Below are 21,601 nucleotides of genomic sequence, written 5' to 3' on the forward strand. Positions count from 1 at the left end.
GTCACCAATGGGGGTGATTGGGTGCCTTCACAATGAGAGTCCAAACAGTTGATAAAAACATCAGAATAATCCACAGCACTCCAGTCCATCAGTTAACATCTGGAGAAGACAAAAGATGAAACAAATCCAGCATTAAGACGCTAAAATATGAGTCAATAATCCATAATAACACTTCCTCCAGTGAAAAAGTCCATCTCCTGTTAGATTTGTTTAGAGCCGTTTAAACACTGCTTGATCTGTGCAGATTTCTCTTCTGGTTCAGACCAGAACACTTTTTCACTGGAGGAAGTGTTATTATGGATTATGAACTATGTATTTGAGTTAAAAAACGTCTTAATGCTGGATTTGTTTCAGGTTTTGTCTTCTCCAGAGGTTCACTGATGGACTGGAGTGCTGTGGATTATTCTGATGTTTTTATCAGACTCTCATTCTGACGGCACCCATTCACTACAGAGCATCCATTGATGAGACACTGATGCAATGCTATAATTCTACTAATCTGATTAAGAAACCAATTTATGTCAGCACAAGCACCACATAACATCAGAAGACTTGAATGTAGTGCGGGAGTCAATTGTCTACTATAATGATGCTACAGAAAGAAAACTAAACATTCTCATCATTCTGCAAAGTGCAATGCATCATCATACTATAAACTTAAATGCATTCCTCTTCCTACACACTGTACGGTTTCTATTAAAGCAAGGTTTTTTTTTTCAGTTGTTCTCTTTAAGCTCGCGTAGATGCGGTTGTTCACGTTCTCGCAGGAGCAGATGGGGTAGACATGACCTCGGGGTCACGGCACCAGCAGGACGACAAATGAGGACATCTGGAGCTAAAACTACAGTACAGCTTCATACACGTGCTGAAGAACATGCACATCTCACCATGATATTCTGGGAGGCTGTCAAGACACAAACAACTTAGTATTTCCCCGGAATCAACAACACTTAGACAAGAGTTATTTACCATAAAGAAAAAGGCTTTTATATACATCTTATGAATTGTGTCACATGATTTTCAGAAATCATTCTAATATGATGATTTACTGCTCAAGAAACATTCGGATTATTATCAATGTTGAAAACAGTCGTGCTGCACAATAATTTACTAAAAACCATAATAAGCTACCATTAAAATCTATTGGGCAAATGAGACTTAAAAAAGAAAAAAGAACGTCACTTTTATTCATCAAGGATGCATTAAATTAGTGAGAAGTGACAGTAAATACATGATACAAAAGATTTTTTTCATATAAATGCTGTTCTTTCGAACTTTTTGTTCATCTGTGAATCCTGAAAAATAAAATGTATCACAATTTTCACAAAAATATTAACTGTTTTCAACACTGATAATAATCAGAAATGTTTCTTGAGCAGTAAATCATCATATGTTCATGATTTCTGAAGATCATGTGACACTGAAGACTGGAGGAATGATGCTGAAAATACAGCGGAGCATCACAGAAATAAATTACACTTTAACACAGATTCACACAGAACACAGATGTTTTACATTAGAATAATATTTCACTATTTTTACAGTATTTCTTCATATAGACTTGAACACATTTAAAAAAGCTTAACCAATTCAAACGTTTAAACTGTTATATATATATATATAGAGAGAGAGAGAGAGAGAGAGAGAGAGAGAGAGAGAGAATATGATTTTTCTTTTGTCTCTATGTAATCTAACTTCACAAAAGAAACAAACCAGAGTCAATGATTACATCAACACCAAAGCAAAATGTAGATCTGAATTAAAAAAGAAAAAGCATCAGACTGTAGGAGTTTGTCACAGTGAGCCGAATAATGCTGCATTAGAGCGACCCCTTGTGGTGAAACAACCACAGAAACACATTAGTTATTAAAAACATTGAGTAAAGATGAATATCGCGTTCTCTTAAAACGTTTATTATCGTTATTCTCGTGTTGGGACAATGAATATGAGTAATAGTTCCTCTTTTCCAGTGTACACCAGATCATTACACATACAAACAGAAGATGACATGAACACATAAACTAGCACAACGGTGGCTTTTTAAGTGTTTGTCTGTGAACATCTCAAATCACGAATCACTGGCTCCCACAATCGGTCTCAGACAGAGAGTGATGTTTTCAGTTTTCAATCTCTTGATATTCCTGAAAATAAACTAGACTGTGTTCAGAAGAGTCAAAGACAACAGGTTACGGTCACACGAGTCGCTTTTTCTGTTTCGTCTCTCTCTCTCAGCTCGGAGAACAAGGACAGATTAGGCTCCGATTTGAGAACCATTCAGTGAAATGATCAGTCTGTCATCACTTACTCACCTTCATGTCATTCCCAACCGGTTTGACTGACTTTCTCACGTGAAACACGAAAGGAGACGTTTAGAAAAATGTTCACGCTGCTCTTCTCAGTGAACGCATAACTAAGCACTTTTACTTTTCCGCTTGTGATCCACAGACACAACACAAGGGCGAGTGAATGAAGACCGAATGTGCATTTTTGCATGAATTATTCAATTAAAGGGAACAGTACAAGCAAAAATGAAATGTGCTGAAAATGTGCTCACTCTCAGTTCATCCGAGATCAGGATGAGTTTGTGTCTACATCAGATTTGGAGAAATGTAGCATTGCATCAGTGTCTCAGCAATGGATGTGAATGGGTGCCGTCAGAATGAGAGCCTGAGAAAAAAACATCACAATAATCAACACATGTTTGATCTGTGCAGATTTCTCTCCTGATTCAGACCAGAACACTTTTTCACTGGAGGAAGTGTTATTATGGATTATAGACTCTGTGTTTGAGTTAAAATCATCTTAATGCTGGATGTGTTTCAGGTTTTGTCTTCTCCAGATGTTCACTGATGGATTATCGTGATGTTTTTATCAGACTCTCATTCTGACGGCACCCATTCACTTCCATTGATGAGACACTGATGCAGTGCTACATTTCTCCAGATCTGACGAAGAAACAAACTCATCCTGATCTCAGATGAACTGAAAGTGAGCACATTCCAGCTTATCAATTTCTGCATCTATTTACTCCCATAAATCCACACTTTTATTCGTGAGATTGAGCGTTTCTTCCCAGCTCTGTAAATATACCGACTCTCAGTCAATGGCACCAGATTCACTGAACGCTACTGTGTGTTTGATTGTATCATTTGTTAGTACAAAAATACAGTTATACAAAAATGAAAGACAAAAGAGAAAGCTAAAGGCAAAACGAGGGTCTCTTGGTTGTTGGCAGAGCAGTGCAGGCTCGGTCCGTCCGTGAAGACTCCTGATGTTCTCCAGCTCACATCTGGTCTTGATCTGTACATCACTTTAACACTGCAGTCGCTCACATTTGGCCTCGCAGACAATGGCAAACATTTCATTCTCTGAGTCTGTAGGCATCCTCCCGAAGTCCAAACGAGCTCATCATTAGTAAATCACTATCAGTACTAGTCTCTCATGGGTTGGGTTAGGTGTGTGAAGCTGTCTGGCTCTTGTCAGTTCAGTGGTGTTTGGTCGAGGGGCTCTCTAAGTGTGTGTGTGTGTGTGTGTGTGTGTCAGGTCCACTAGCAGCATTTCTTCTTGCGTTTGCTGCTCTTGCTCAGTTTGACGACTTCGCTCTGCTGCTGCTGTTTGGCCACAGACTCTTTGCGTGTCTTCAGGACGAGCTCAGTGATGCAGTTGAACATCTGATGCACACACAGACACAACGACACATCGGTGAGCGCGCCTCAATCAATTACAACAACACACAATGCATTTCTGTGCTTAAAACGACATGGAAAAGAGCCCATACTGTACACTTCTGTAGTACAGAGTTATTATAGCATCACTCAGATACTATTATGGTTTATTAATATATAGATTTTTTTTTTATGTCTGTTATTCTACTTTCCATTTTTTTATTTGTAAAAGTTTATAAATTTTGTTATGTTTTTGCCATTTTCATATATTTAAAAATATTTATATTTAATAATTTTTTTATACATTTTTTATTTATAATATTTAGTTTTAAGTTTTAGTTTTTCTATTCTTAGTTATTCTAGTTTCCTTTTTTTTTTTAATTGTGAAAGTTTATTAATTTTGTTAGGTTTTTGCCATTTTCATTTATTAAAAAATCCATATATTTTTAATAATTTTTATTTATTTATAATATTTAGTTTTAAGTTTTAGTTTTACTTACTATTATACATGTATTAATATTTTCTTTTATATATTTTAATTTAGTTATTTTCATTAATGTTATTATGTGTCCATAGTTTTTATTCATATCTACCTTTTTATTAATGATTTATTTAGTTTTATTAGGTTTTAGCTTTACTTGTTTTATTACATCAAGTGACACTTTTAAATGTGTCTATATATATATATATATATATATATAGTTTTAAATGAGTCATATATATATATATATATTTTTTTTTTACTTAATCTTGACTTAATTTAGTACCTCAAGTGAAACTAAATGAAAATGAGAAATGGTGCCTTGCCAACTCAATAAAAGAAAAACATGACTGATTTTTCTATATTGTATTTTCAGTTTCAGTATTTAATTTAGCATTTATTTAATATCATGTGACAACTTTAGTTAACTGTTATAACCCTGGAAAATACAGTATTTCCTTTAAGTCCACTGGAAAACAACACTGATCTGAATAATGACTCTGTGGAGCTGCGTTATATATATAACTTCCACACTGTTATTTTCTCTGTCTGTTACCGTGAAGCTGCTTTGAAACCATCTTTATACGATGCTAAATAAATAAATGTGGCTTCCAGCATCAAATCAACCCTCATGTTGTTCTTCTGAAACACTTCCTATTCCTCGAACACTTTTGGTCTGGAGAGAAAGTGTGTCACGTGACTCTTTTCCTGATCGGCCTCCATTAGAGGCTTTATTTCTGTAAGCTGATGGTATTTAATCTGGCTTACGTCCTCGACGTTGATGTTCTCTTTGGCGCTGGTCTCAAACAGTCGGATGCCCATCTGTTCAGCAAACTTCTGCGCGTCATTGGTCTCCACCACTTTAGAGGCGGGATCGTCATTCTTATTACCCACTGAACCCAGAGCACAGGAAACCAGCGTTAAAACCCCCAGAATTAATCATCAGAACATCACCGAACACTGAATCTGATAAAACAGCATCCAAAAAAATGCCAAGTTCATATTGCATCCACAAAATATCAACAATTAAAGATCAGACTAAAGATAAAGAAAATTATTACAATTATCATGACCCTTTTTTTTTTTGTATTGTGTAAATAAATCAATAAAAGACATTTTCTCCAAAAAATCTCATTAATGCAATGCTTGAAAAAAATAACAATAAAAAAGGCAACATAAAAAATGATGCAAAATAATAAAAAAAATATTATAATAATAAAAAACAAAATAATAATAATAATAATATATAAAATGTCCAACATTTTCATTAAGGGCAGTTGAAATTAATTTTACAGGTTTAAATCAAAAAGGCCCTTTAAATTAACATATAAAATTGATTTAAAAAAAACACATTAATACTTGTAGAAATATGCGTCACACCGCAGGAGCATGTAAAAAAAAAAAAACACCACCTTCTTAAACACAAAAAAAACCCACTAAATATACATTTAACCTTAAATCTTGATAGTGATACAAATATTTTTACCCATTTATGAACTTGTAGTATCTTCCATATGTTTCTATTTGAGAATTAATTTTAAAAAGGCAACAATGTATCTACCTAAAATCCGACAGACGTCGTCACAGTTCTGATTGATTTCATGAAGCCAGCGTTTGACGTTGACGAACGACTCGGCGCTGGAGACGTCATAAACCACGATAACGCCGTGAGTGCCTCTATAGTACCTGAAAGAGACCACCACACACACACACACACACACACACATCAGGGCTCTGAAGCTTCAGCAACACAAACATAAAACCATAATAAAAGTCCAAAGCCACATTCACTGGGAGAAATGAGTCAAAAACAGACAACGCTAATGATTTTTTTTTTACTTTTAGCACGAGGACAAGAAAACCTGGAGTTTGAGAGTTGATGAAAAGCTATTTATTTAAACAATAAAAATGCTAAATTAAAATAACTAAAATAAAATAAAAAAAGTAAATAAAGCACTAAAATATTTCATAAATATATAAATCCATATTTATCCATTTAAAAACATAAATATTATATAAATAATAATATATTTATGAGTTATCAGAGAACTATATATAAAAATATCTTTTTAATTATTGAAATATTTTAGTAAATACAACATAAAACATTTCAGAGATTAAATAACAGATTGAACTGGAACACCTGGCATCCACTGAACTCCACAGATTCTGCTTATTATGTTCTAGATCATCTCATTTGAACACATCGAACCATCTTTAAATCTACAGAATCGTCTTGAAATCAACACTTAAGATAAGAGTCCACCTGGACTCCAGCGTGTGCAGCGGATGGAATAAAAGACAAGTGATTGTTCCTCATAGAGACTCGATCTGCACATCTTCTGAAGGAAAGGGTGACCCATGACTGTTTCACTTCCTGCGACTGACATCACTGACAGGAAGTGGTTGTCTGGGTGACTTTTCTCGAGGCACACATCATCAGTTCTCATCTTGACAACAGGATTTGAGAAACTTATTCTAACAGAAGAGCATCGTGGAGCTCAGAGACTGATAATAACTAGAACAATGTAGAAAATAATCATAAAGGTTGAGAGAGCCTCCTTGCTATAAACACCAGAGCCAAAATAAAAACAGAAATGAAAAAAGTCCATTTATCAGGAGCATGTCATATATTATTATATGCATAATATTATAATATATATAAATTAATTGTATAAGATTGTGAATTTTAAATGTGATTTAAAAATGATTACAGTTTTGCTGTGCTTATTTGTGAGGCTGCAGAATTTGGTTAAAACATTTCATATATATATATATATATATATATATATATATATATATATATATATATATATATATATATATATATAAATAAATAAAAAAAAAATATATATATATATTATTTACAATTTTATTTAAATTTAATAATAAATTTATTTCCAACAGAGCCCAAACTTTTATTATTTATTTATTTTTTGCAGTTTGCAATTTATTGTCAGATATAATTAACACTTAAACCGGAAAATATATTGTACGTTTTTTGTGAAATCACTTGACAGACTTTAATAAATATATGTATTTAATATATACATTTTTTTTTTTTTTTGCATTTTATTTAAATGTGTCAAAATTAAAAATAAACTAGGGGTTAAGTGTCTTGCTCAGGGACACATTGGTGTCTCACAGTGGATTCGAACCCGGGTCTCTCACACAAAAGGCATGTGTCTTATCCACTGCGCCAACACCACCCTATTACACAACACCACAACACATTACACCATCAAATGTTTTTTATAATGCAAAGCCGCAGGAAGCACATCACATCTGTGAAGTTTATTAAATGAAAGCAACTCATTCCTCATTTGATAACTGCACTAAAAAGAAAGCATCCTAAGATTGAACCGAAACAGGTTTAACGTGTCACTCACGTGGAGGTGATGGTCCTGAACCTCTCCTGTCCCGCTGTGTCCCAGATCTGCAGCTTCACCTTCTCCCCGTTGATCTCCACCGTGCGAATCTTGAAGTCCACACCGATCGTAGTGATGTAGCTGCCTGCAACAACACACACAGATCAGCCGAAAAAGTCATACATCTGCTAGTATTACTGTCAGCTTTATTACATTAACCAGCATTGAGATTACTGGCAGGAGTGTAGAAGTCAGCGTGACTGACTCATATACAGCAGACCAGATCTCTTAGTACTTCTTTCACGGTTAATGTTTGTTAAAAGCACATGTGACGTGTGGGTCCTACCTGAAAATGTGTTATCAGCAAATCTCAGCAGTAAACTGCTTTTGCCAACACCTGAGACACAGAAGAAACACATCACACCAAAGACATGAAAACACATTCGGAAGCTCTGCGGCCATAACTCACTTTCTATACTTTTATTAAATCATTCATTTAATATCACATTACTATAAACACATATTATATATATATTTTTTTTATTACATTTAAAAACAAATTTGAGAATATATATATATATAATTACATTAAAAAATGTAAAAAAAAAAAATAAAAAATATATATATATATATATATATATATATATATATATATATATAAATAATTACATTCAATAATATATACTATATATATAACATTTTGAAAAATTTAAATATTATTTGAAACTATTCACATAAATATATACACATTATATATTTTTTTTATTAATTTATATAATTTAATGTATATGTCATTTTAAAATATTTAAAATATATAAAATATTATTCACATTATACAATTTTTTATAATTTAATCATATACTATAGAGAGAGAATTTTTAAACATTATATATATATAAAATTGTAAAACATTTTGAATATTTGTCACATTATAATATATTATTATCACTATTATAGATTAATTTATATATCAGTACAACATCTCAACATTAAATAAATAGACCCAGGCTGCCATAATAAATACTGAGTTTGTTTATAACTTACATCAATTGTGTCACAGAAAAATCAAGAAACATATTAATATTTTAATTTAATAGACACCAAAAATACATAATGTAAGAACACGCCCAGACTGAATGACTCTGAACTGTTGACAGGCCCATTACATGAGCTTAATCAGAAACCACATCCCTCTCGACCTCACCAAATGTCAGTTATAAGATGTCAGATTAATCAGTGTACGTGTTAAGTGTAAATCCAGCACAAACAACGCATCTGAAGAGGTTCTGGGTCATTTAAGTGTCATTTTAAGCGAGCCGAGGCCTGTTTCCCGTCTCTCATCCTCGGTGTTTCCTTACCGCTGTCGCCGATGATGAGCAGCTTGAAGAGGTAATCATAGTCCCGCGCCATGGCCCGGCTCGATTCCTCCGCTCAGAGAAGCTCTCCAGGAAGCCAAACCTCCCGCTGCTCCTCCTCTCCCGGCGGAGAGACAGCCGTATATGTGCTTTAACGTCTCCACCGGGTTTATTTTGAGCGGTTTGCGTGGTGTCGGAGTCTCACACCCATCTACACCCACAGCGGATCTGAGGCGGCTCGCAGCCGCTCACACAAACCCCGCCCACAACAACTCATGATGACTTACTGCGCAGGCGCGCAACACACAGCCGTACTGCAGTAGAGCCTCCAGCAGGGGGCGCTGAGGAAGCATCACTTCAGCCACACTTTACATTATGATATTTACATTACATTCACATTTATTCATTTAGCAGACGCTTTTATCCAAAGCGACTTACAAATGAGGTCAACGGAAGCAATCAAAAACAACAAAAAGAGCAATGATATAACAAGTCTCAGTTAGGTTAACACTGTAAACGTAGCAAGGGCTTTAAATATTATATAATAAACAAAAAGAAAACAGATAGAATAGAAAAAGAATAGAGCAAGCTAGTGTTAGAGGTCTTTTTTATAATTGTATAATAAATGAAATAAAAAAAAAATGAATACAAAAAGCTTAGAAAGGTAGTAAGATTTTTTTGTTTAAGAATAGAATTAGAATAGTGAGTGTTAAAGTTAGAGGGTCAAATAAAAATGGAAGATCGGTTTTAGGCCGACTCTTGAAGATGGATAAGGACTCAACTGCTCGGATTGATTTGGGCAGGTCATTCCACCAGGAGGAAACATTCAAGTCTGTAAAAGTGACTTTGTGCTTCTAGAGGGCACATAAGTCTGAAGTAATGAATTTAGGTAAAGGGGTGCAGAGCCAGTGGTGGTTTTGTAGGCAAAAATCATCGCTTTAAATTTTATGCGATAATAAACTTATATCACAGCCATTACATAAACAACACACAAACACAGACACGGATTTAAAAAAATAATACAGTACCAGTCAAAACATTTTTTAACGTTTTTGTCTCTTCTGCTCATCAACGCTGCATTTATTTGACCAGTAAAAACATTACCATTGTGAAATGTTATTAGAATTAAAAATAGCTGTTCTCTATGTGAATATATGTTAAAATGTAATATATTAGCTGTATTTTCAGCATCATTCCTCCAGTCTTCAGTGTCACGTGTTCTTCAGAAATCATGAAAATATGATGATTTACTGCTCGAGAAACATTTCTGATTATTAATGTTGTAACCATGATGCACAACCATTCAAAAGTTACATTTAAAAAAAGTGAAAAAAAAAGAAAAGAAATTAGTGCTAATATTCTACAAAGGATTCATTAAATTGATCAAAAGTGAAAGTAAGGGCACTGAAGACATCACAGAAATAAATTACACTTTAACAGATATTCACATATAGAGAACTGATGTTTTAAATTGAACTAAAATTCATAAAATAAATAAAGTCTCAATATATATATATATATATATATATATATATATATATATATATATATATATATATATCAATGTTTCAATTTCATATAATTATGTGGCATAAAATAAAAAGATTTTAACACATAAGACAAATACACACAAAATCCACTAAATTTAAGGCATCAGTTTTCTCAGATTTGCACAGTGTATCTCATGATGTTTCATGTCATGCTGTTGCAGAATATAAAACATCAGCTTCCCATTGATCAGCCTCCTCTCTCCTGTGGGGGAAAAAAAGGAAAATAAATGTGAAAAATCATTTTGTGGAGTATAAAATATGAAAGATAAACACTTCAGAATGTCATGGAAAAGCATCAAGCCAAAAATATTCAACCATTTTTGTTAAAGTCTAATGTTTATTTTGAATAGCATGCAAAAGAGATGCATGAAGATGAGTAAACATGCCAAAATTTTCATTTCGATCATACTTCAGCACTTTGAAGTTCACAGACTTCATCCATTTAAAGACAGACGTGTTTCGACACATCTCGTGCAGAACTAAGTATAGCATCCAAAAACAGCCGAACTCATGCTGGTTAAGAGCAGAAGATGGACAGACGCTTTCCTGAACCTGAATTCTGGCTGAGTGTGCTGTCATGACTCACACCAGCTTAGCTTGTCCTTTAGCCACATTTTTAAAGAAACATGTACAGTACAGACCAAAGGTTTGGACACACCTTCTCATTCAAAGAGTTGTCTTTATTTTCATGACTATGAAAATTGTAGATTCACACTGAAGGCATCAAAACTATGAATTAACACATGTGGAATTATATATGGAATTATATACATAACAAAAAAGTGTGAAACAACTGAAAATATGTCATATTGTAGGTTCTTCAAAGTAGCCACCTTTTGCTTTGATTACTGCTTTGCACACTCTTGGCTTTCTCTTGATGAGCTTCAAGAGGTAGTCACCTGAAATGGTCTTCCAACAGTCTTGAAGGAGTTCCCCGAGAGATGCTTAGCACTTGTTGGCCCTTTTGCCTTCTGTCTGCGGTCCAGCTCACCCCTAAACCATCTCGATTGGGTTCAGGTCCGGTGACTGTGGAGGCCAGGTCATCTGGCGCAGCACCCCATCACTCTCCTTCTTGGTCAAATAGCCCTTGATGCCTTCAGTGTGACTCTACAATTTTCATAGTCATGAAAATAAAGAAAACTCTTTGAATGAGAAGGTGTGTCCAAACTTTTGGTCTGTACTGTATATTCAATAAAAACACAACACACAATAGCACTACTATCCCAGGACTTCCTCTACTACCCCCATTCCTCTAAACCTAACTTCCTGTTGATGTAAAAGAGTCAGACTTCCCAACAGAAACCTGGATTCTAGTCCGGCGCTCCGGGTTAAAAATAATATCCCACACAGCTGTGTATGATTACTGAGAATATGTGAGTTAAATGATTTTATATTTAAATAGCACACAGAAATCCATAAATGAGTCTTTTTCTGCCTTATGATGGCGATGCGTCCACACGCAGCATCTTCTCTCTCTCCCATCGGAACAGTGTTTTTGGGTCATCTTCATCACATCTACCTGTCTTTAAGCGTGAATACAGTCGTGAGTTTCTGCTGGATGTCAACAGAGACTGTTGTGTTTTTGTATTCACGGAAACTTGGCTCAGCAACCGCATTCCAGACTGCGCTATTCTTCTTGATCAGCTGACATGCCTTCGAGCAGACAGAGGACTTGTAAATCACGCAGCGGCGGGCTTTGTGTTTACATCGGTGATGCGTGGTGCACGATGCTGTTGTGGTCTGCAAACACTGCTCACCCCTGGTGGAGTTTATGATTATTAAATGCAGGCCGTTCTATCTACCGAGGGAATACACAGCTATGCTACTTGTTGCTGTTTACATCTCTCCCGTGGCATCAGAGAGGCTAAGAGACAGCACTCCAGGAGGACAGCTCATCAATTCAACGACAGCAGAGACACTCTGAGCCCGTGGCAGGGGATACAGACCTGACAACATTCCTGGGTGTGTACTGAGAGACTGTGCAGTGGAGCCATATCAAGTCTGCCCTCCCCATCTCCCTGGTTCCCTTCGAGTTTGCATAATGGTCCAACCTCTTGACCGATGATGCCATCGTAACTGTTGTCCACTTAAGACTGCCATGTGCCTTGTGCTGCTTTATTTAACTGTATTTTTATTAAAAAATTTTAAAAACATTTTTTACATGGACTTATTTGTATAGTTGTATTTTATATTTAATCTGTATCTATCTGTATTTGTATGCTCTACCGTTGTCCGTATGCACCAAGGGCCTGAGAGTAATGCAATTTCAATTCTCTGCATGTATGTGCTGTACATGTGGAAGAAATGACAATAAAGCAGACTTGACTTGACTTGACTTGAGATGAAATTAAATGTTTCAGCGATGTACAAGAGAATGTTTCTTTATCTTATTTTTCCACCATCTGCCCCGTGAACAATCTTGCCGGATCCACTTCTCACCCAGTGCCCAGCCCACCATCTCCCTGCTGCGTGGAGCACAAGCCCGAGCCCACCGCTGAAGGAGAACCCAAGCTCGCCGCATGGAGCAACCTCTCCTTCGTCCTCACTGGTCCTGTGCAGCCCTGAGAGGGCTCCAGTCCCCGAGTTTAGCCCAGAGAGGTCTCCAGTCCCCGAGTTTAGCCCAGAGAGGTCTCCAGTCCCCGAGCTTAGCCCAGAGAGGGCTTCAGTCCCCGAGTTTAGCCCAGCGATGACTCCAGTCCCCGAGTTTAGACCAGAGAGGGCTCCAGTCCCCGAGCTTAGTCCAGCGAGGGATCCAGTCCCCAAGTTTAGCCCAGAGAGGGCTCCAGTCCCCGAGTTTAGCCCAGAGAGGTCTCCAGTCCCCGACCATTCCCCAAGTTTAGCCCAGAGAGGTCTCCAGTCCACGAGTTTAGCCCAGAGAGGGCTCCAGTCCCCGAGTTTAGCCCAGCGATGACTCCAGTCCCCGAGTTTAGACCAGAGAGGGCTCCAGTCCCCGAGCTTAGCCCAGCGAGGGATCCAGTCCCCGAGTTTAGCCCAGAGAGGTCTCCAGTCCCCGAGTTTAGCCCAGAGAGGGCTCCAGTCCCCGAGTTTAGCCCAGCGATGACTCCAGTCCCCGAGTTTAGACCAGAGAGGGCTCCAGTCCCCGAGCTTAGCCCAGCGAGGGATCCAGTCCCCGAGCTTAGCCCAGCGAGGGATCCAGTCCCCGAGTTCAGCCCAGAGAGGTCTACAGTCCCCGACCATTCCCCAAGTTTAGCACAGAGAGGTCTCCAGTCCCCGAGTTTAGCCCAGAGAGATCTCCAGTCCCCGAGTTTAGCTCAGAGAGGTCTCCAGTCCCGGAGTTTAGTCCACAGAGGTCTCCAGTCCCCGAGTTTGCCCAGAGATGGCTTCAGTCCCCGAGTTTAGTCCAGCGAGGGCTCCAGTTCCCGAGTTTAGCCCAGCGATGACTCCAGTCCCCGAGTTTAGCCCAGAGAGGGCTCCATTCCCCGAGTTTAGCCCAGAGAGGTCTCCAGTCCCCGAGTTTAGCTCAGAGAGGTCTCCAGTCCCGGAGTTTAGTCCAGAGAGGTCTCCAGTCCCCGAGTTTGCCCAGAGATGGCTCCAGTCCCAGAGGTTATCCCAGAGAGGTCTCCAGTCCCCGAGTTTAGCCCAGAGAGGTCTCCAGTCCCCGAGTTTAGCCCAGAGAGGGCTCCATTCCCCGAGTTTAGCCCAGAGAGGTCTCCAGTCCCCGAGTTTAGCTCAGAGAGGTCTCCAGTCCCGGAGTTTAGTCCAGAGAGGTCTCCAGTCCCCGAGTTTGCCCAGAGATGGCTCCAGTCCCAGAGGTTATCCCAGAGAGGTCTCCAGTCCCCGAGTTTAGCCCAGAGAGGTCTCCAGTCCCCGAGTTTAGCCCAGAGAGGGCTCCATTCCCCGAGTTTAGCCCAGAGAGGTCTCCAGTCCCCGAGTTTAGCTCAGAGAGGTCTCCAGTCCCGGAGTTTAGTCCAGAGAGGTCTCCAGTCCCCGAGTTTGCCCAGAGATGGCTCCAGTCCCAGAGGTTATCCCAGAGAGGTCTCCAGTCCCCGAGTTTAGTTCAGCGAGGTCTCCAGTCCCCGAGTTTGCCCAGAGATGGCTCCAGTCCCTGAGTTTAGTCCAGCGAGGGCTCCAGTTCCCGAGTTTAGCCCAGCGATGACTCCAGTCCCCGAGTTTAGCCCAGAGAGGGCTCCATTCCCCGAGTTTAGCCCAGAGAGGTCTCCAGTCCCCGAGTTTAGCCCAGAGAGGTCTCCAGTCCCGGAGTTTAGTCCAGAGAGGTCTCCAGTCCCCGAGTTTGCCCAGAGATGGCTCCAGTCCCAGAGGTTATCCCAGAGAGGTCTCCAGTCCCCGAGTTTAGCCCAGAGAGGTCTCCAGTCCCCGAGTTTAGCCCAGAGAGGGCTCCAGTCCCCGAGTTCAGTCCAGAGAGGTCTTCAGTCCCCGAGTTTGCCCAGAGATGGCTCCAGTCCCAGAGGTTATCCCAGAGAGGTCTCCAGTCCCCGAGTTTAGCCCAGAGAGGGCTCCAGTCCCCGAGTTTAGCCCAGAGAGGTCTCCAGTCCCCGAGTTTAGCTCAGAGAAGTCTCCAGTCCCAGAGTTTGCCCTGAGTTGGCTCCAGTCCCAGAGGTTAGCCCAGAGAGGTCTCCAGTCCCTGAGTTTAGTCCAGAGAGGTCTCCAGTCCCCGAGTTTGCCCAGAGATGGCTCCAGTCTCAGAGGTTATCCCAGAGAGGTCTCCAGTCCCCGAGTTTAGCCCAGAGAGGTCTCCAGTCCCAGAGTTTAGCCCAGAGAGGGCTCCAGTCCCCGAGTTTAGTCCAGAGAGGTCTCCAGTCCCCGAGTTTGCCCAGAGATGGCTCCAGTCCCAGAGGTTATCCCAGAGAGGTCTCCAGTCCCCGAGTTTAGCCCAGAGAGGGCTCCAGTCCCCGAGTTTAGCCCAGAGAGGTCTCCAGTCCCCGAGTTTAGCTCAGAGAGGTCTCCAGTCCCAGAGTTTGCCCCGAGATGGCTCCAGTCCCAGAGGTTAGCCCAGAGAGGTCTCCAGTCCCCGAGTTTAGCCCAGAGAGGTCTCCAGTCCCCGAGGTTAGCCCAGAGAGGGCTCCAGTTTTTGTGGACTTAAGCTCAGCTTTTAATACAATTCAACGTCATCAGATGATTAAAAAACTACGTAAACTCAACGTTGCACCTCATTACATCCATCTGATTCACAGTTTCTTGAGCCACAGGCCACAGGCTGTGAGGATAGGGTCTGTCACATCGGACACCACCATAACCAACACTGGAGCTCCTCAAGGCTGTGTCCTCTCTCCCTTTCTTTACACACTCTACACTAATGACTGTATTAGTCCTTCATCCATCACAACATACTACAAATACTCAGACGATACTGCAATCCTGGCTCTCCTCAATGATCACACTAGCATTGCTGCTTATCACGACACGATATCACACTTTACACACTGGTGCACAGACAATTTTCTCCATCTCAATGTTGAGAAAACAAAAGAACTGGTCTTTAATGCACCCAGTCTCAGTCGGATCTCCATTCATGGCAACATGATAGAACAGGTTGAGAAATTCAAATATCTTGGACTCACCCTGGACAACAAGCTCACTTTTGACTATCACATAAAGGACATCCATAAACGCTCCCAACAGCGTCTGCATATTCTACGAAAACTAAGTTCCCTTTACATTGCCCCTCATCTTCTGTTACTACTGTACACAAGTATTATCCAGCCCATTCTGTTATACTGCTCCACCAGTTTTTACACCATGCTGTCAGTCACCAACAAAAACAAACTGAATAAAATCACACACATAGCTTCAAAAATAGTACACTCCCCTACACCCAACATCTCAAAACTCAATGACAGAGCAATAGCCCGCCTTGCCCGGACAATAATAACAGACCCAGAGCACCCCCTCAACTTCCACTTCACTCTCTTGCCCTCCGGGCGAAGATACAGGACCCTAACATGGAGAAGGGCTCGTTTCAAAAAGAGCTTTGTACCATCTGCAATTTCAATCCTTAATAGGATTCACCTTTTTGTGTTTTTGTTGTTGCTGTTACATGTGTACATGTATGTATGGATGTATGTGTTTTTTTTGTTTGTTTTTTTTTGCCAGTTGCGTGTGCTGTATGATAATCTGTGAGAACAAAATTCCCGTTAAGGGACAATAAATTATCTATCTATCTATCTATCAGTCCCCGAGTTTAGCCCAGAAATGGCTCCAGTCCCCGAGTTTGCCCAGAGAGGGCTCCAGTCCCCGAGGTTAGCCCAGAGAGGGCTCCAGTCCCCGAGGTTAGCCCAGAGAGGGCTCCAGTCCCCGAGGTTAGCCCAGAGAGGGCTCCAGTCCCCAAGGTTAGCCCAGAGAGGGCTCCAGTCCCCGAGGTTAGCCCAGAAAGGGCTCCAGTCCCCGAGGTTAGCCCAGAGAGGGCTCCAGTCCCCGAGGTTAGCCCAGAGAGGGCTCCAGTCCCCGAGGTTAGCCCAGAGAGGGCTCCAGTCCCCGAGGTTAGCCCAGAGAGGGCTCCAGTCCCCGAGTTTGCCCAGAGAGGGCTCCAGTCCCCGAGGTTAGCCCAGAGAGGGCTCCAGTCCCCGAGGTTAGCCCAGAGAGGGCTCCAGTCCCCGAGGTTAGCCCAGAGAGGGCTGTTCTATTTATGAAGTGCTGACACAAATTTGAAATGATTTTCACTGGTCAGTAGTCAATGGTAGCAAATCTGTGATGGAAATATACATAATATTACATCTATATATGTAATATTTAATGTTTATTGTAAAAACTAAAAATAACAAGCTGTCAAAAAGTATATTTATTATTACGATATACAGTGAACTTTTCAAATCAGCAGAAGATATCTCTATAGAAAGTATCCCCACAAAAGCACCGCATCACCAAGATCTTTTTTGGATTTATCAGAAGCAATATTATCAAATTTTACATACTTAAATCTCCATGTTTTTTAATATTTACCCCAGGATGTTATTTACCTTCATAAAGGCCCATATTTTGTAACCATTATTAAAAAAAAAAAAAAAAAAGGGCGACTTTTTCCTCAAAATTGCGAGAGACAAAGTCTGAATTGTGAGATAAAAAGTCACAATTATCTTCTCTTTTTTTTATTCTGTGGCAGAAACAGGCTTCCATGATTTTCTGTGCACGTGTGAAACTTCTGATTCATTAGCCACTATACAGGCAAATAACCAGAAGGATAATAAAGTGCAATAATGGTGTAACAACATAGAGTATCGTGGCACAAAATATCACAGTACAAAAATGGAACAATAAGTATTGTGTATAGTTCACCCCCCAAAAAAATTAAGTTTAGGCATATTTCATTTAGGATTTAACTCAAATATAAATTAGAATTCACAAACAAATAGTGCATCAAATATCGCAAATCCAAAAACTCGCAGATGCCCAATTAAAAATAAAACACATTATTTAATAAAATACAATTATTTTCTGGTTAATAAACAGTACTTTTTTATAACTGTTTATGAAGTAACAATTAAAAAATCTGACCATATTAACTCTATTTAGTCTTTGTTAAAAGTATTGTAAGAATATCATAATGTGTGATCAGTATCATGTATCATACTGTTATATTATTTGGAAAATATTTAGTTTCTAATAAGTTACACTTCTATTTATACCGACTATATTACCATTTTAGTTCTTATTTAATTATTTTAATTTAATTTATTTTATGTTTATTTATTTTAATTGTATTTATTTGTTTCAATTTTATTATTTTAATTAATTTACTCTATTTGTAAAAAAAAAAAAAACTTTTTTTATTAATTTATTTATTTTAATCAATCAGTGCAAGAGCATCTTGTTACACCCCTAGTAAACGATAAAACCTTTTGCACTACAAACCAGTGAGTTTATGAATATGATAAATTAAATGAATATGATAAGAAATACTAATTTGCAATATAATTTTTTTTCCAGCTAAAACCGCCAGAAGGGACTGACACCAGAAGACTTGCACTTTCACGTTACAAATGTCTCGTTCTAGTATTGAAAGAAAGCTGGATAAAGCTGTGAGGTGTTTGTGGTCACTCATATGAATGTGCACCTTCATTCTAGAGCAGGGTGCATGAGCACAGCGTCCTGACCAGCTTACAGCTGATTGGGGCGCCGAACAGGAGCGCGTCTTCACTGGCGTTCTGGAGGCAGTACTGCAGTAGATCCGCAGCTGCTTGAGAAACCTGCGTTACAAACACACTCAGATCAAATGGAGAAGGAACTGGCAAGTCGTTTTCCTTCAGAGCTCACAACTGAAGTCAAGTAGCTACAACTTGTAACCCATATTCAGTGCAATCCGTGTTGCATCAGCTTTGAGTTTGAGAAGTTTTATTCATGGTTTTTGAGGAAGAGAGTGACACAATCTGTCAATGTCAGAATCAGTCTATAAATTTGTCAAGAAATACTGTAAACATATGACCTCTTAACATAAAAAAACACAGATACAGGAAGTGTTTTCTCTTCCTTTTAAAGGTCGACAAGCCTATATGTGTCCCTGGTGCACAAAATCAGTCTCTGGGGTATATTTGTAGTAATAACCAACATTGTACGAGTCAAAATTATCGTTTTGTCTTTTATGCCAAAAATCATTAGGATATTAAGTAAAGATCATGTTCCATGAAGATATTTTATCAATTCCTTACCGTACATTTATAAAAATTTAATTTTTGATTAGTAATATGCATTGCTAAGAAATTAATTTGAACAACTTTAAAGATGATTTTCTCAGCATTTTGACTCTATACTCCCTCAGATTCCAGATTTTCTAATAGTTGTATCTCAGACAAATATTGTCCTCCTTACAAACCATACATCAATTGAAAGCTTATATATTCAGCTTTCAGATTATGTATGAATCTTAAAATCGAAAAAGGGACACTTAAGCCCCTGGTTTTGTGCTCCAGTGTCACTTTTATTTCACTAACTTAAATCTGCAGGTCAGTTGTATTTTATTATTCGCAATTGCTTTTTCGGCAGGCTGCTCGTGTTCAAGTCAAGTCACTTTTTTTCTATAGTGCTTTACACAATAAAGATTGTTTTAAAGCAACTACACAGAAATTAATAGGAAAAGCTCATCAAATATGAATCAAGATCAAAACAGAATAATTGTTTGAGCACGATTAACCTGTTGAAACTCAGAAAAGTCAGTTATTTCTAAATCTGACTGCTTGACATATTAAATGTTTCCTGTATTGCACAAAATGGGAAAAAAAAATAAACCAGTCCTGTTTTTACAGGGTCAGATTTTTTTTTTTTTTTTTTACAATTATTATTAGTTTAAGGGATACCAAATATATATTGATGATGACCATAATCCGCCAGAATTGTCTTTGCATTAGACTGATCTGGATTTTTATTTTTTATTTCTTACTTTATTATAATAATGTGATGCCTGATTTCACTGAGAATATGATTTAATGTCTGTTTTTAATAATGACATAAAACAGTAATATTTCATCCGGAAACAATATTCATATTCTGCTGCTTTGCTATACTGTATATCATATTTTAAGATATTTATGAAAAGCATTTCCATGTTCTATGAATCCACACATTTCTGCTTGTTTTGAATTTTTATGAAAAACTTTTTAGACAACTATCCATTAATAGCCTACTAAACAAATTAAGAGCGGCAATGTAGTTATTTGTCTCATATCTGTAGATCGCCGTTAATTAAATAAACTGAACTTTGTTTTGAAATCGTATTGTGTAGGAGTCTAACATCACTGTTTTGAATTAAATATCACTTATTTCTGAGCATTGAAACAACTTACTTTGATTCTCTCCATGCTGGCTTCGAGTTTGAGCTGCTCAACGGTCCGTTTCATCGTCTTGAGGCTCATGTTTGAAGACATGATGATGATTCAGAGTCAAACTCTATCAGGAGAGATAAAGGAGCGCGTCTGAGGAGAGGGAGATTGTTTATGTGTGAGCGAGTGAAGCAGAACCACTGCTGACTTACATTTGATGTGTGGGCGTGGTTATGGGCGGGGCATGTGCACTGGATTCGTGGTCTGGAATCCATGCCACATATTTCCAAAGAAAGTATTGAAAAAAATAATAATAATTTGCGATAGAAAAATAAAGTATATTTTGTAAACAAAAATAAGGAAATGCAAAATATAAATAAAACGGTGCAAAAATAAAGATGCAATTAATTAAGGACTTTAAGACTTTAATCTTTTCTTTCCTGACACATTTTTTTACAATTATTAATATTTTAAGGGATACCAAATATATATTGTCAAATGCATCGAGTTTTACAAAGCTAATCTTTCTGAAAAGCGAGGTGTGCTCTGATTGGCTAGCTATCTAGTGCATTGTGATTGGCCAGAAACCTCAAGCATGTGACTGAAATGTTTTGCCCCTCACCATACTGTGATGCAGACCTCCGGCGCGATGAGACCAAACCAATAAAAACTCACTACAAACGAGGCATTTGTTGCATCCAGTTGGGACATAGCTACTGATTATAATGACTTATATTGTATTTTTACTCGTTGCTTTTATATTTCATGCTGCGTAAACAAAAACAGTATTTATAAAATTATTGGATTTGGTCGTCCGCCATGACACTCGCAGTGAGAAATACCGCAGGCGGAGTGATACAAATTATGAAACGGGTGGAGTTCCTATATAACAGAATATAGCACTCAATTCAGCCAATCAGATTCAAGGATCAGAATGAATGGGTTTTATATATATATAAATATTTCACAAGCCACTGTATCAATTAACATCAGTTCAGTTTTAGAATCATTCAGTTTCAGGAAATTACACTGCATCCAGACTCTGTGTAAATATGCAGTGAACATCAAAGCTAGTTGTGATGTAAACCTGGGTATCATCTGCATAGGTGTGGTACCCAAGACCATACTTCCTGATAATCTGCCCAATTGAAAGCATATATAGCAGAAATTCTCAACTCTGGCCTTTGAGGTTCACTTTCCTGCAGAGTTTAGCTCCAACCTTAAACACACCTGAACAAGCTAATCAAGGTCTTCAGGATTAATTTAAAGTTACTGGCAGATGAGTTTGATCAAGGTTGAAATGTAAACCCTGTAGGAAAGTGGACCCTCGAAGGCCAGAGGTAAAAAACCCTTATATACACGCACAAGCTAAACAAAATTGGGCCCAATAGTGAACCCTGAGGAACTCCTTGTCGAACAGGTATGGTATCAGATCTAGAAGTTCCCATGCTGAC

The 21,601-nt window shown here is 38.5% G+C and overlaps 1 protein-coding gene and 2 long non-coding RNA genes across 3 annotated transcripts; all 3 read right to left on the minus strand.

The window, feature by feature from the left end:
• Nucleotides 1–1,896: 1,896 nt before the first annotated feature.
• On the minus strand, nt 1,897–2,583 carry LOC132140102 (uncharacterized). Its single transcript, XR_009433711.1, has 2 exons — nt 2,073–2,583; nt 1,897–2,021 (listed from the first exon to the last, which is right to left on the minus strand). It is a non-coding gene; the product is annotated as an uncharacterized LOC132140102 (long non-coding RNA).
• Nucleotides 2,584–3,543: 960 nt separating this feature from the next.
• LOC132131787 (ras-related protein Rab-35-like) lies at nt 3,544–9,294 on the minus strand. The gene is made up of 6 exons (XM_059543907.1): nt 8,873–9,294; nt 7,861–7,911; nt 7,536–7,659; nt 5,708–5,832; nt 4,915–5,039; nt 3,544–3,671 (listed from the first exon to the last, which is right to left on the minus strand). Exons 1-6 carry the CDS (start codon nt 8,922–8,924, stop codon nt 3,549–3,551), a joined length of 600 nt encoding a protein of 199 aa, XP_059399890.1. The 5' UTR covers nt 8,925–9,294; the 3' UTR covers nt 3,544–3,548.
• A 1,303-nt stretch (nt 9,295–10,597) lies between these two features.
• Nucleotides 10,598–20,342, minus strand: LOC132131795 (uncharacterized). The gene is made up of 3 exons (XR_009428949.1): nt 20,172–20,342; nt 18,449–18,581; nt 10,598–10,621 (listed from the first exon to the last, which is right to left on the minus strand). It is a non-coding gene; the product is annotated as an uncharacterized LOC132131795 (long non-coding RNA).
• Between the last annotated feature and the right edge of the window lie 1,259 nt (nt 20,343–21,601).

Source organism: Carassius carassius, chromosome 4, assembly GCF_963082965.1.
Source record: "Carassius carassius chromosome 4, fCarCar2.1, whole genome shotgun sequence".
NCBI classification, from domain to species: Eukaryota; Metazoa; Chordata; class Actinopteri; order Cypriniformes; family Cyprinidae; genus Carassius; species Carassius carassius.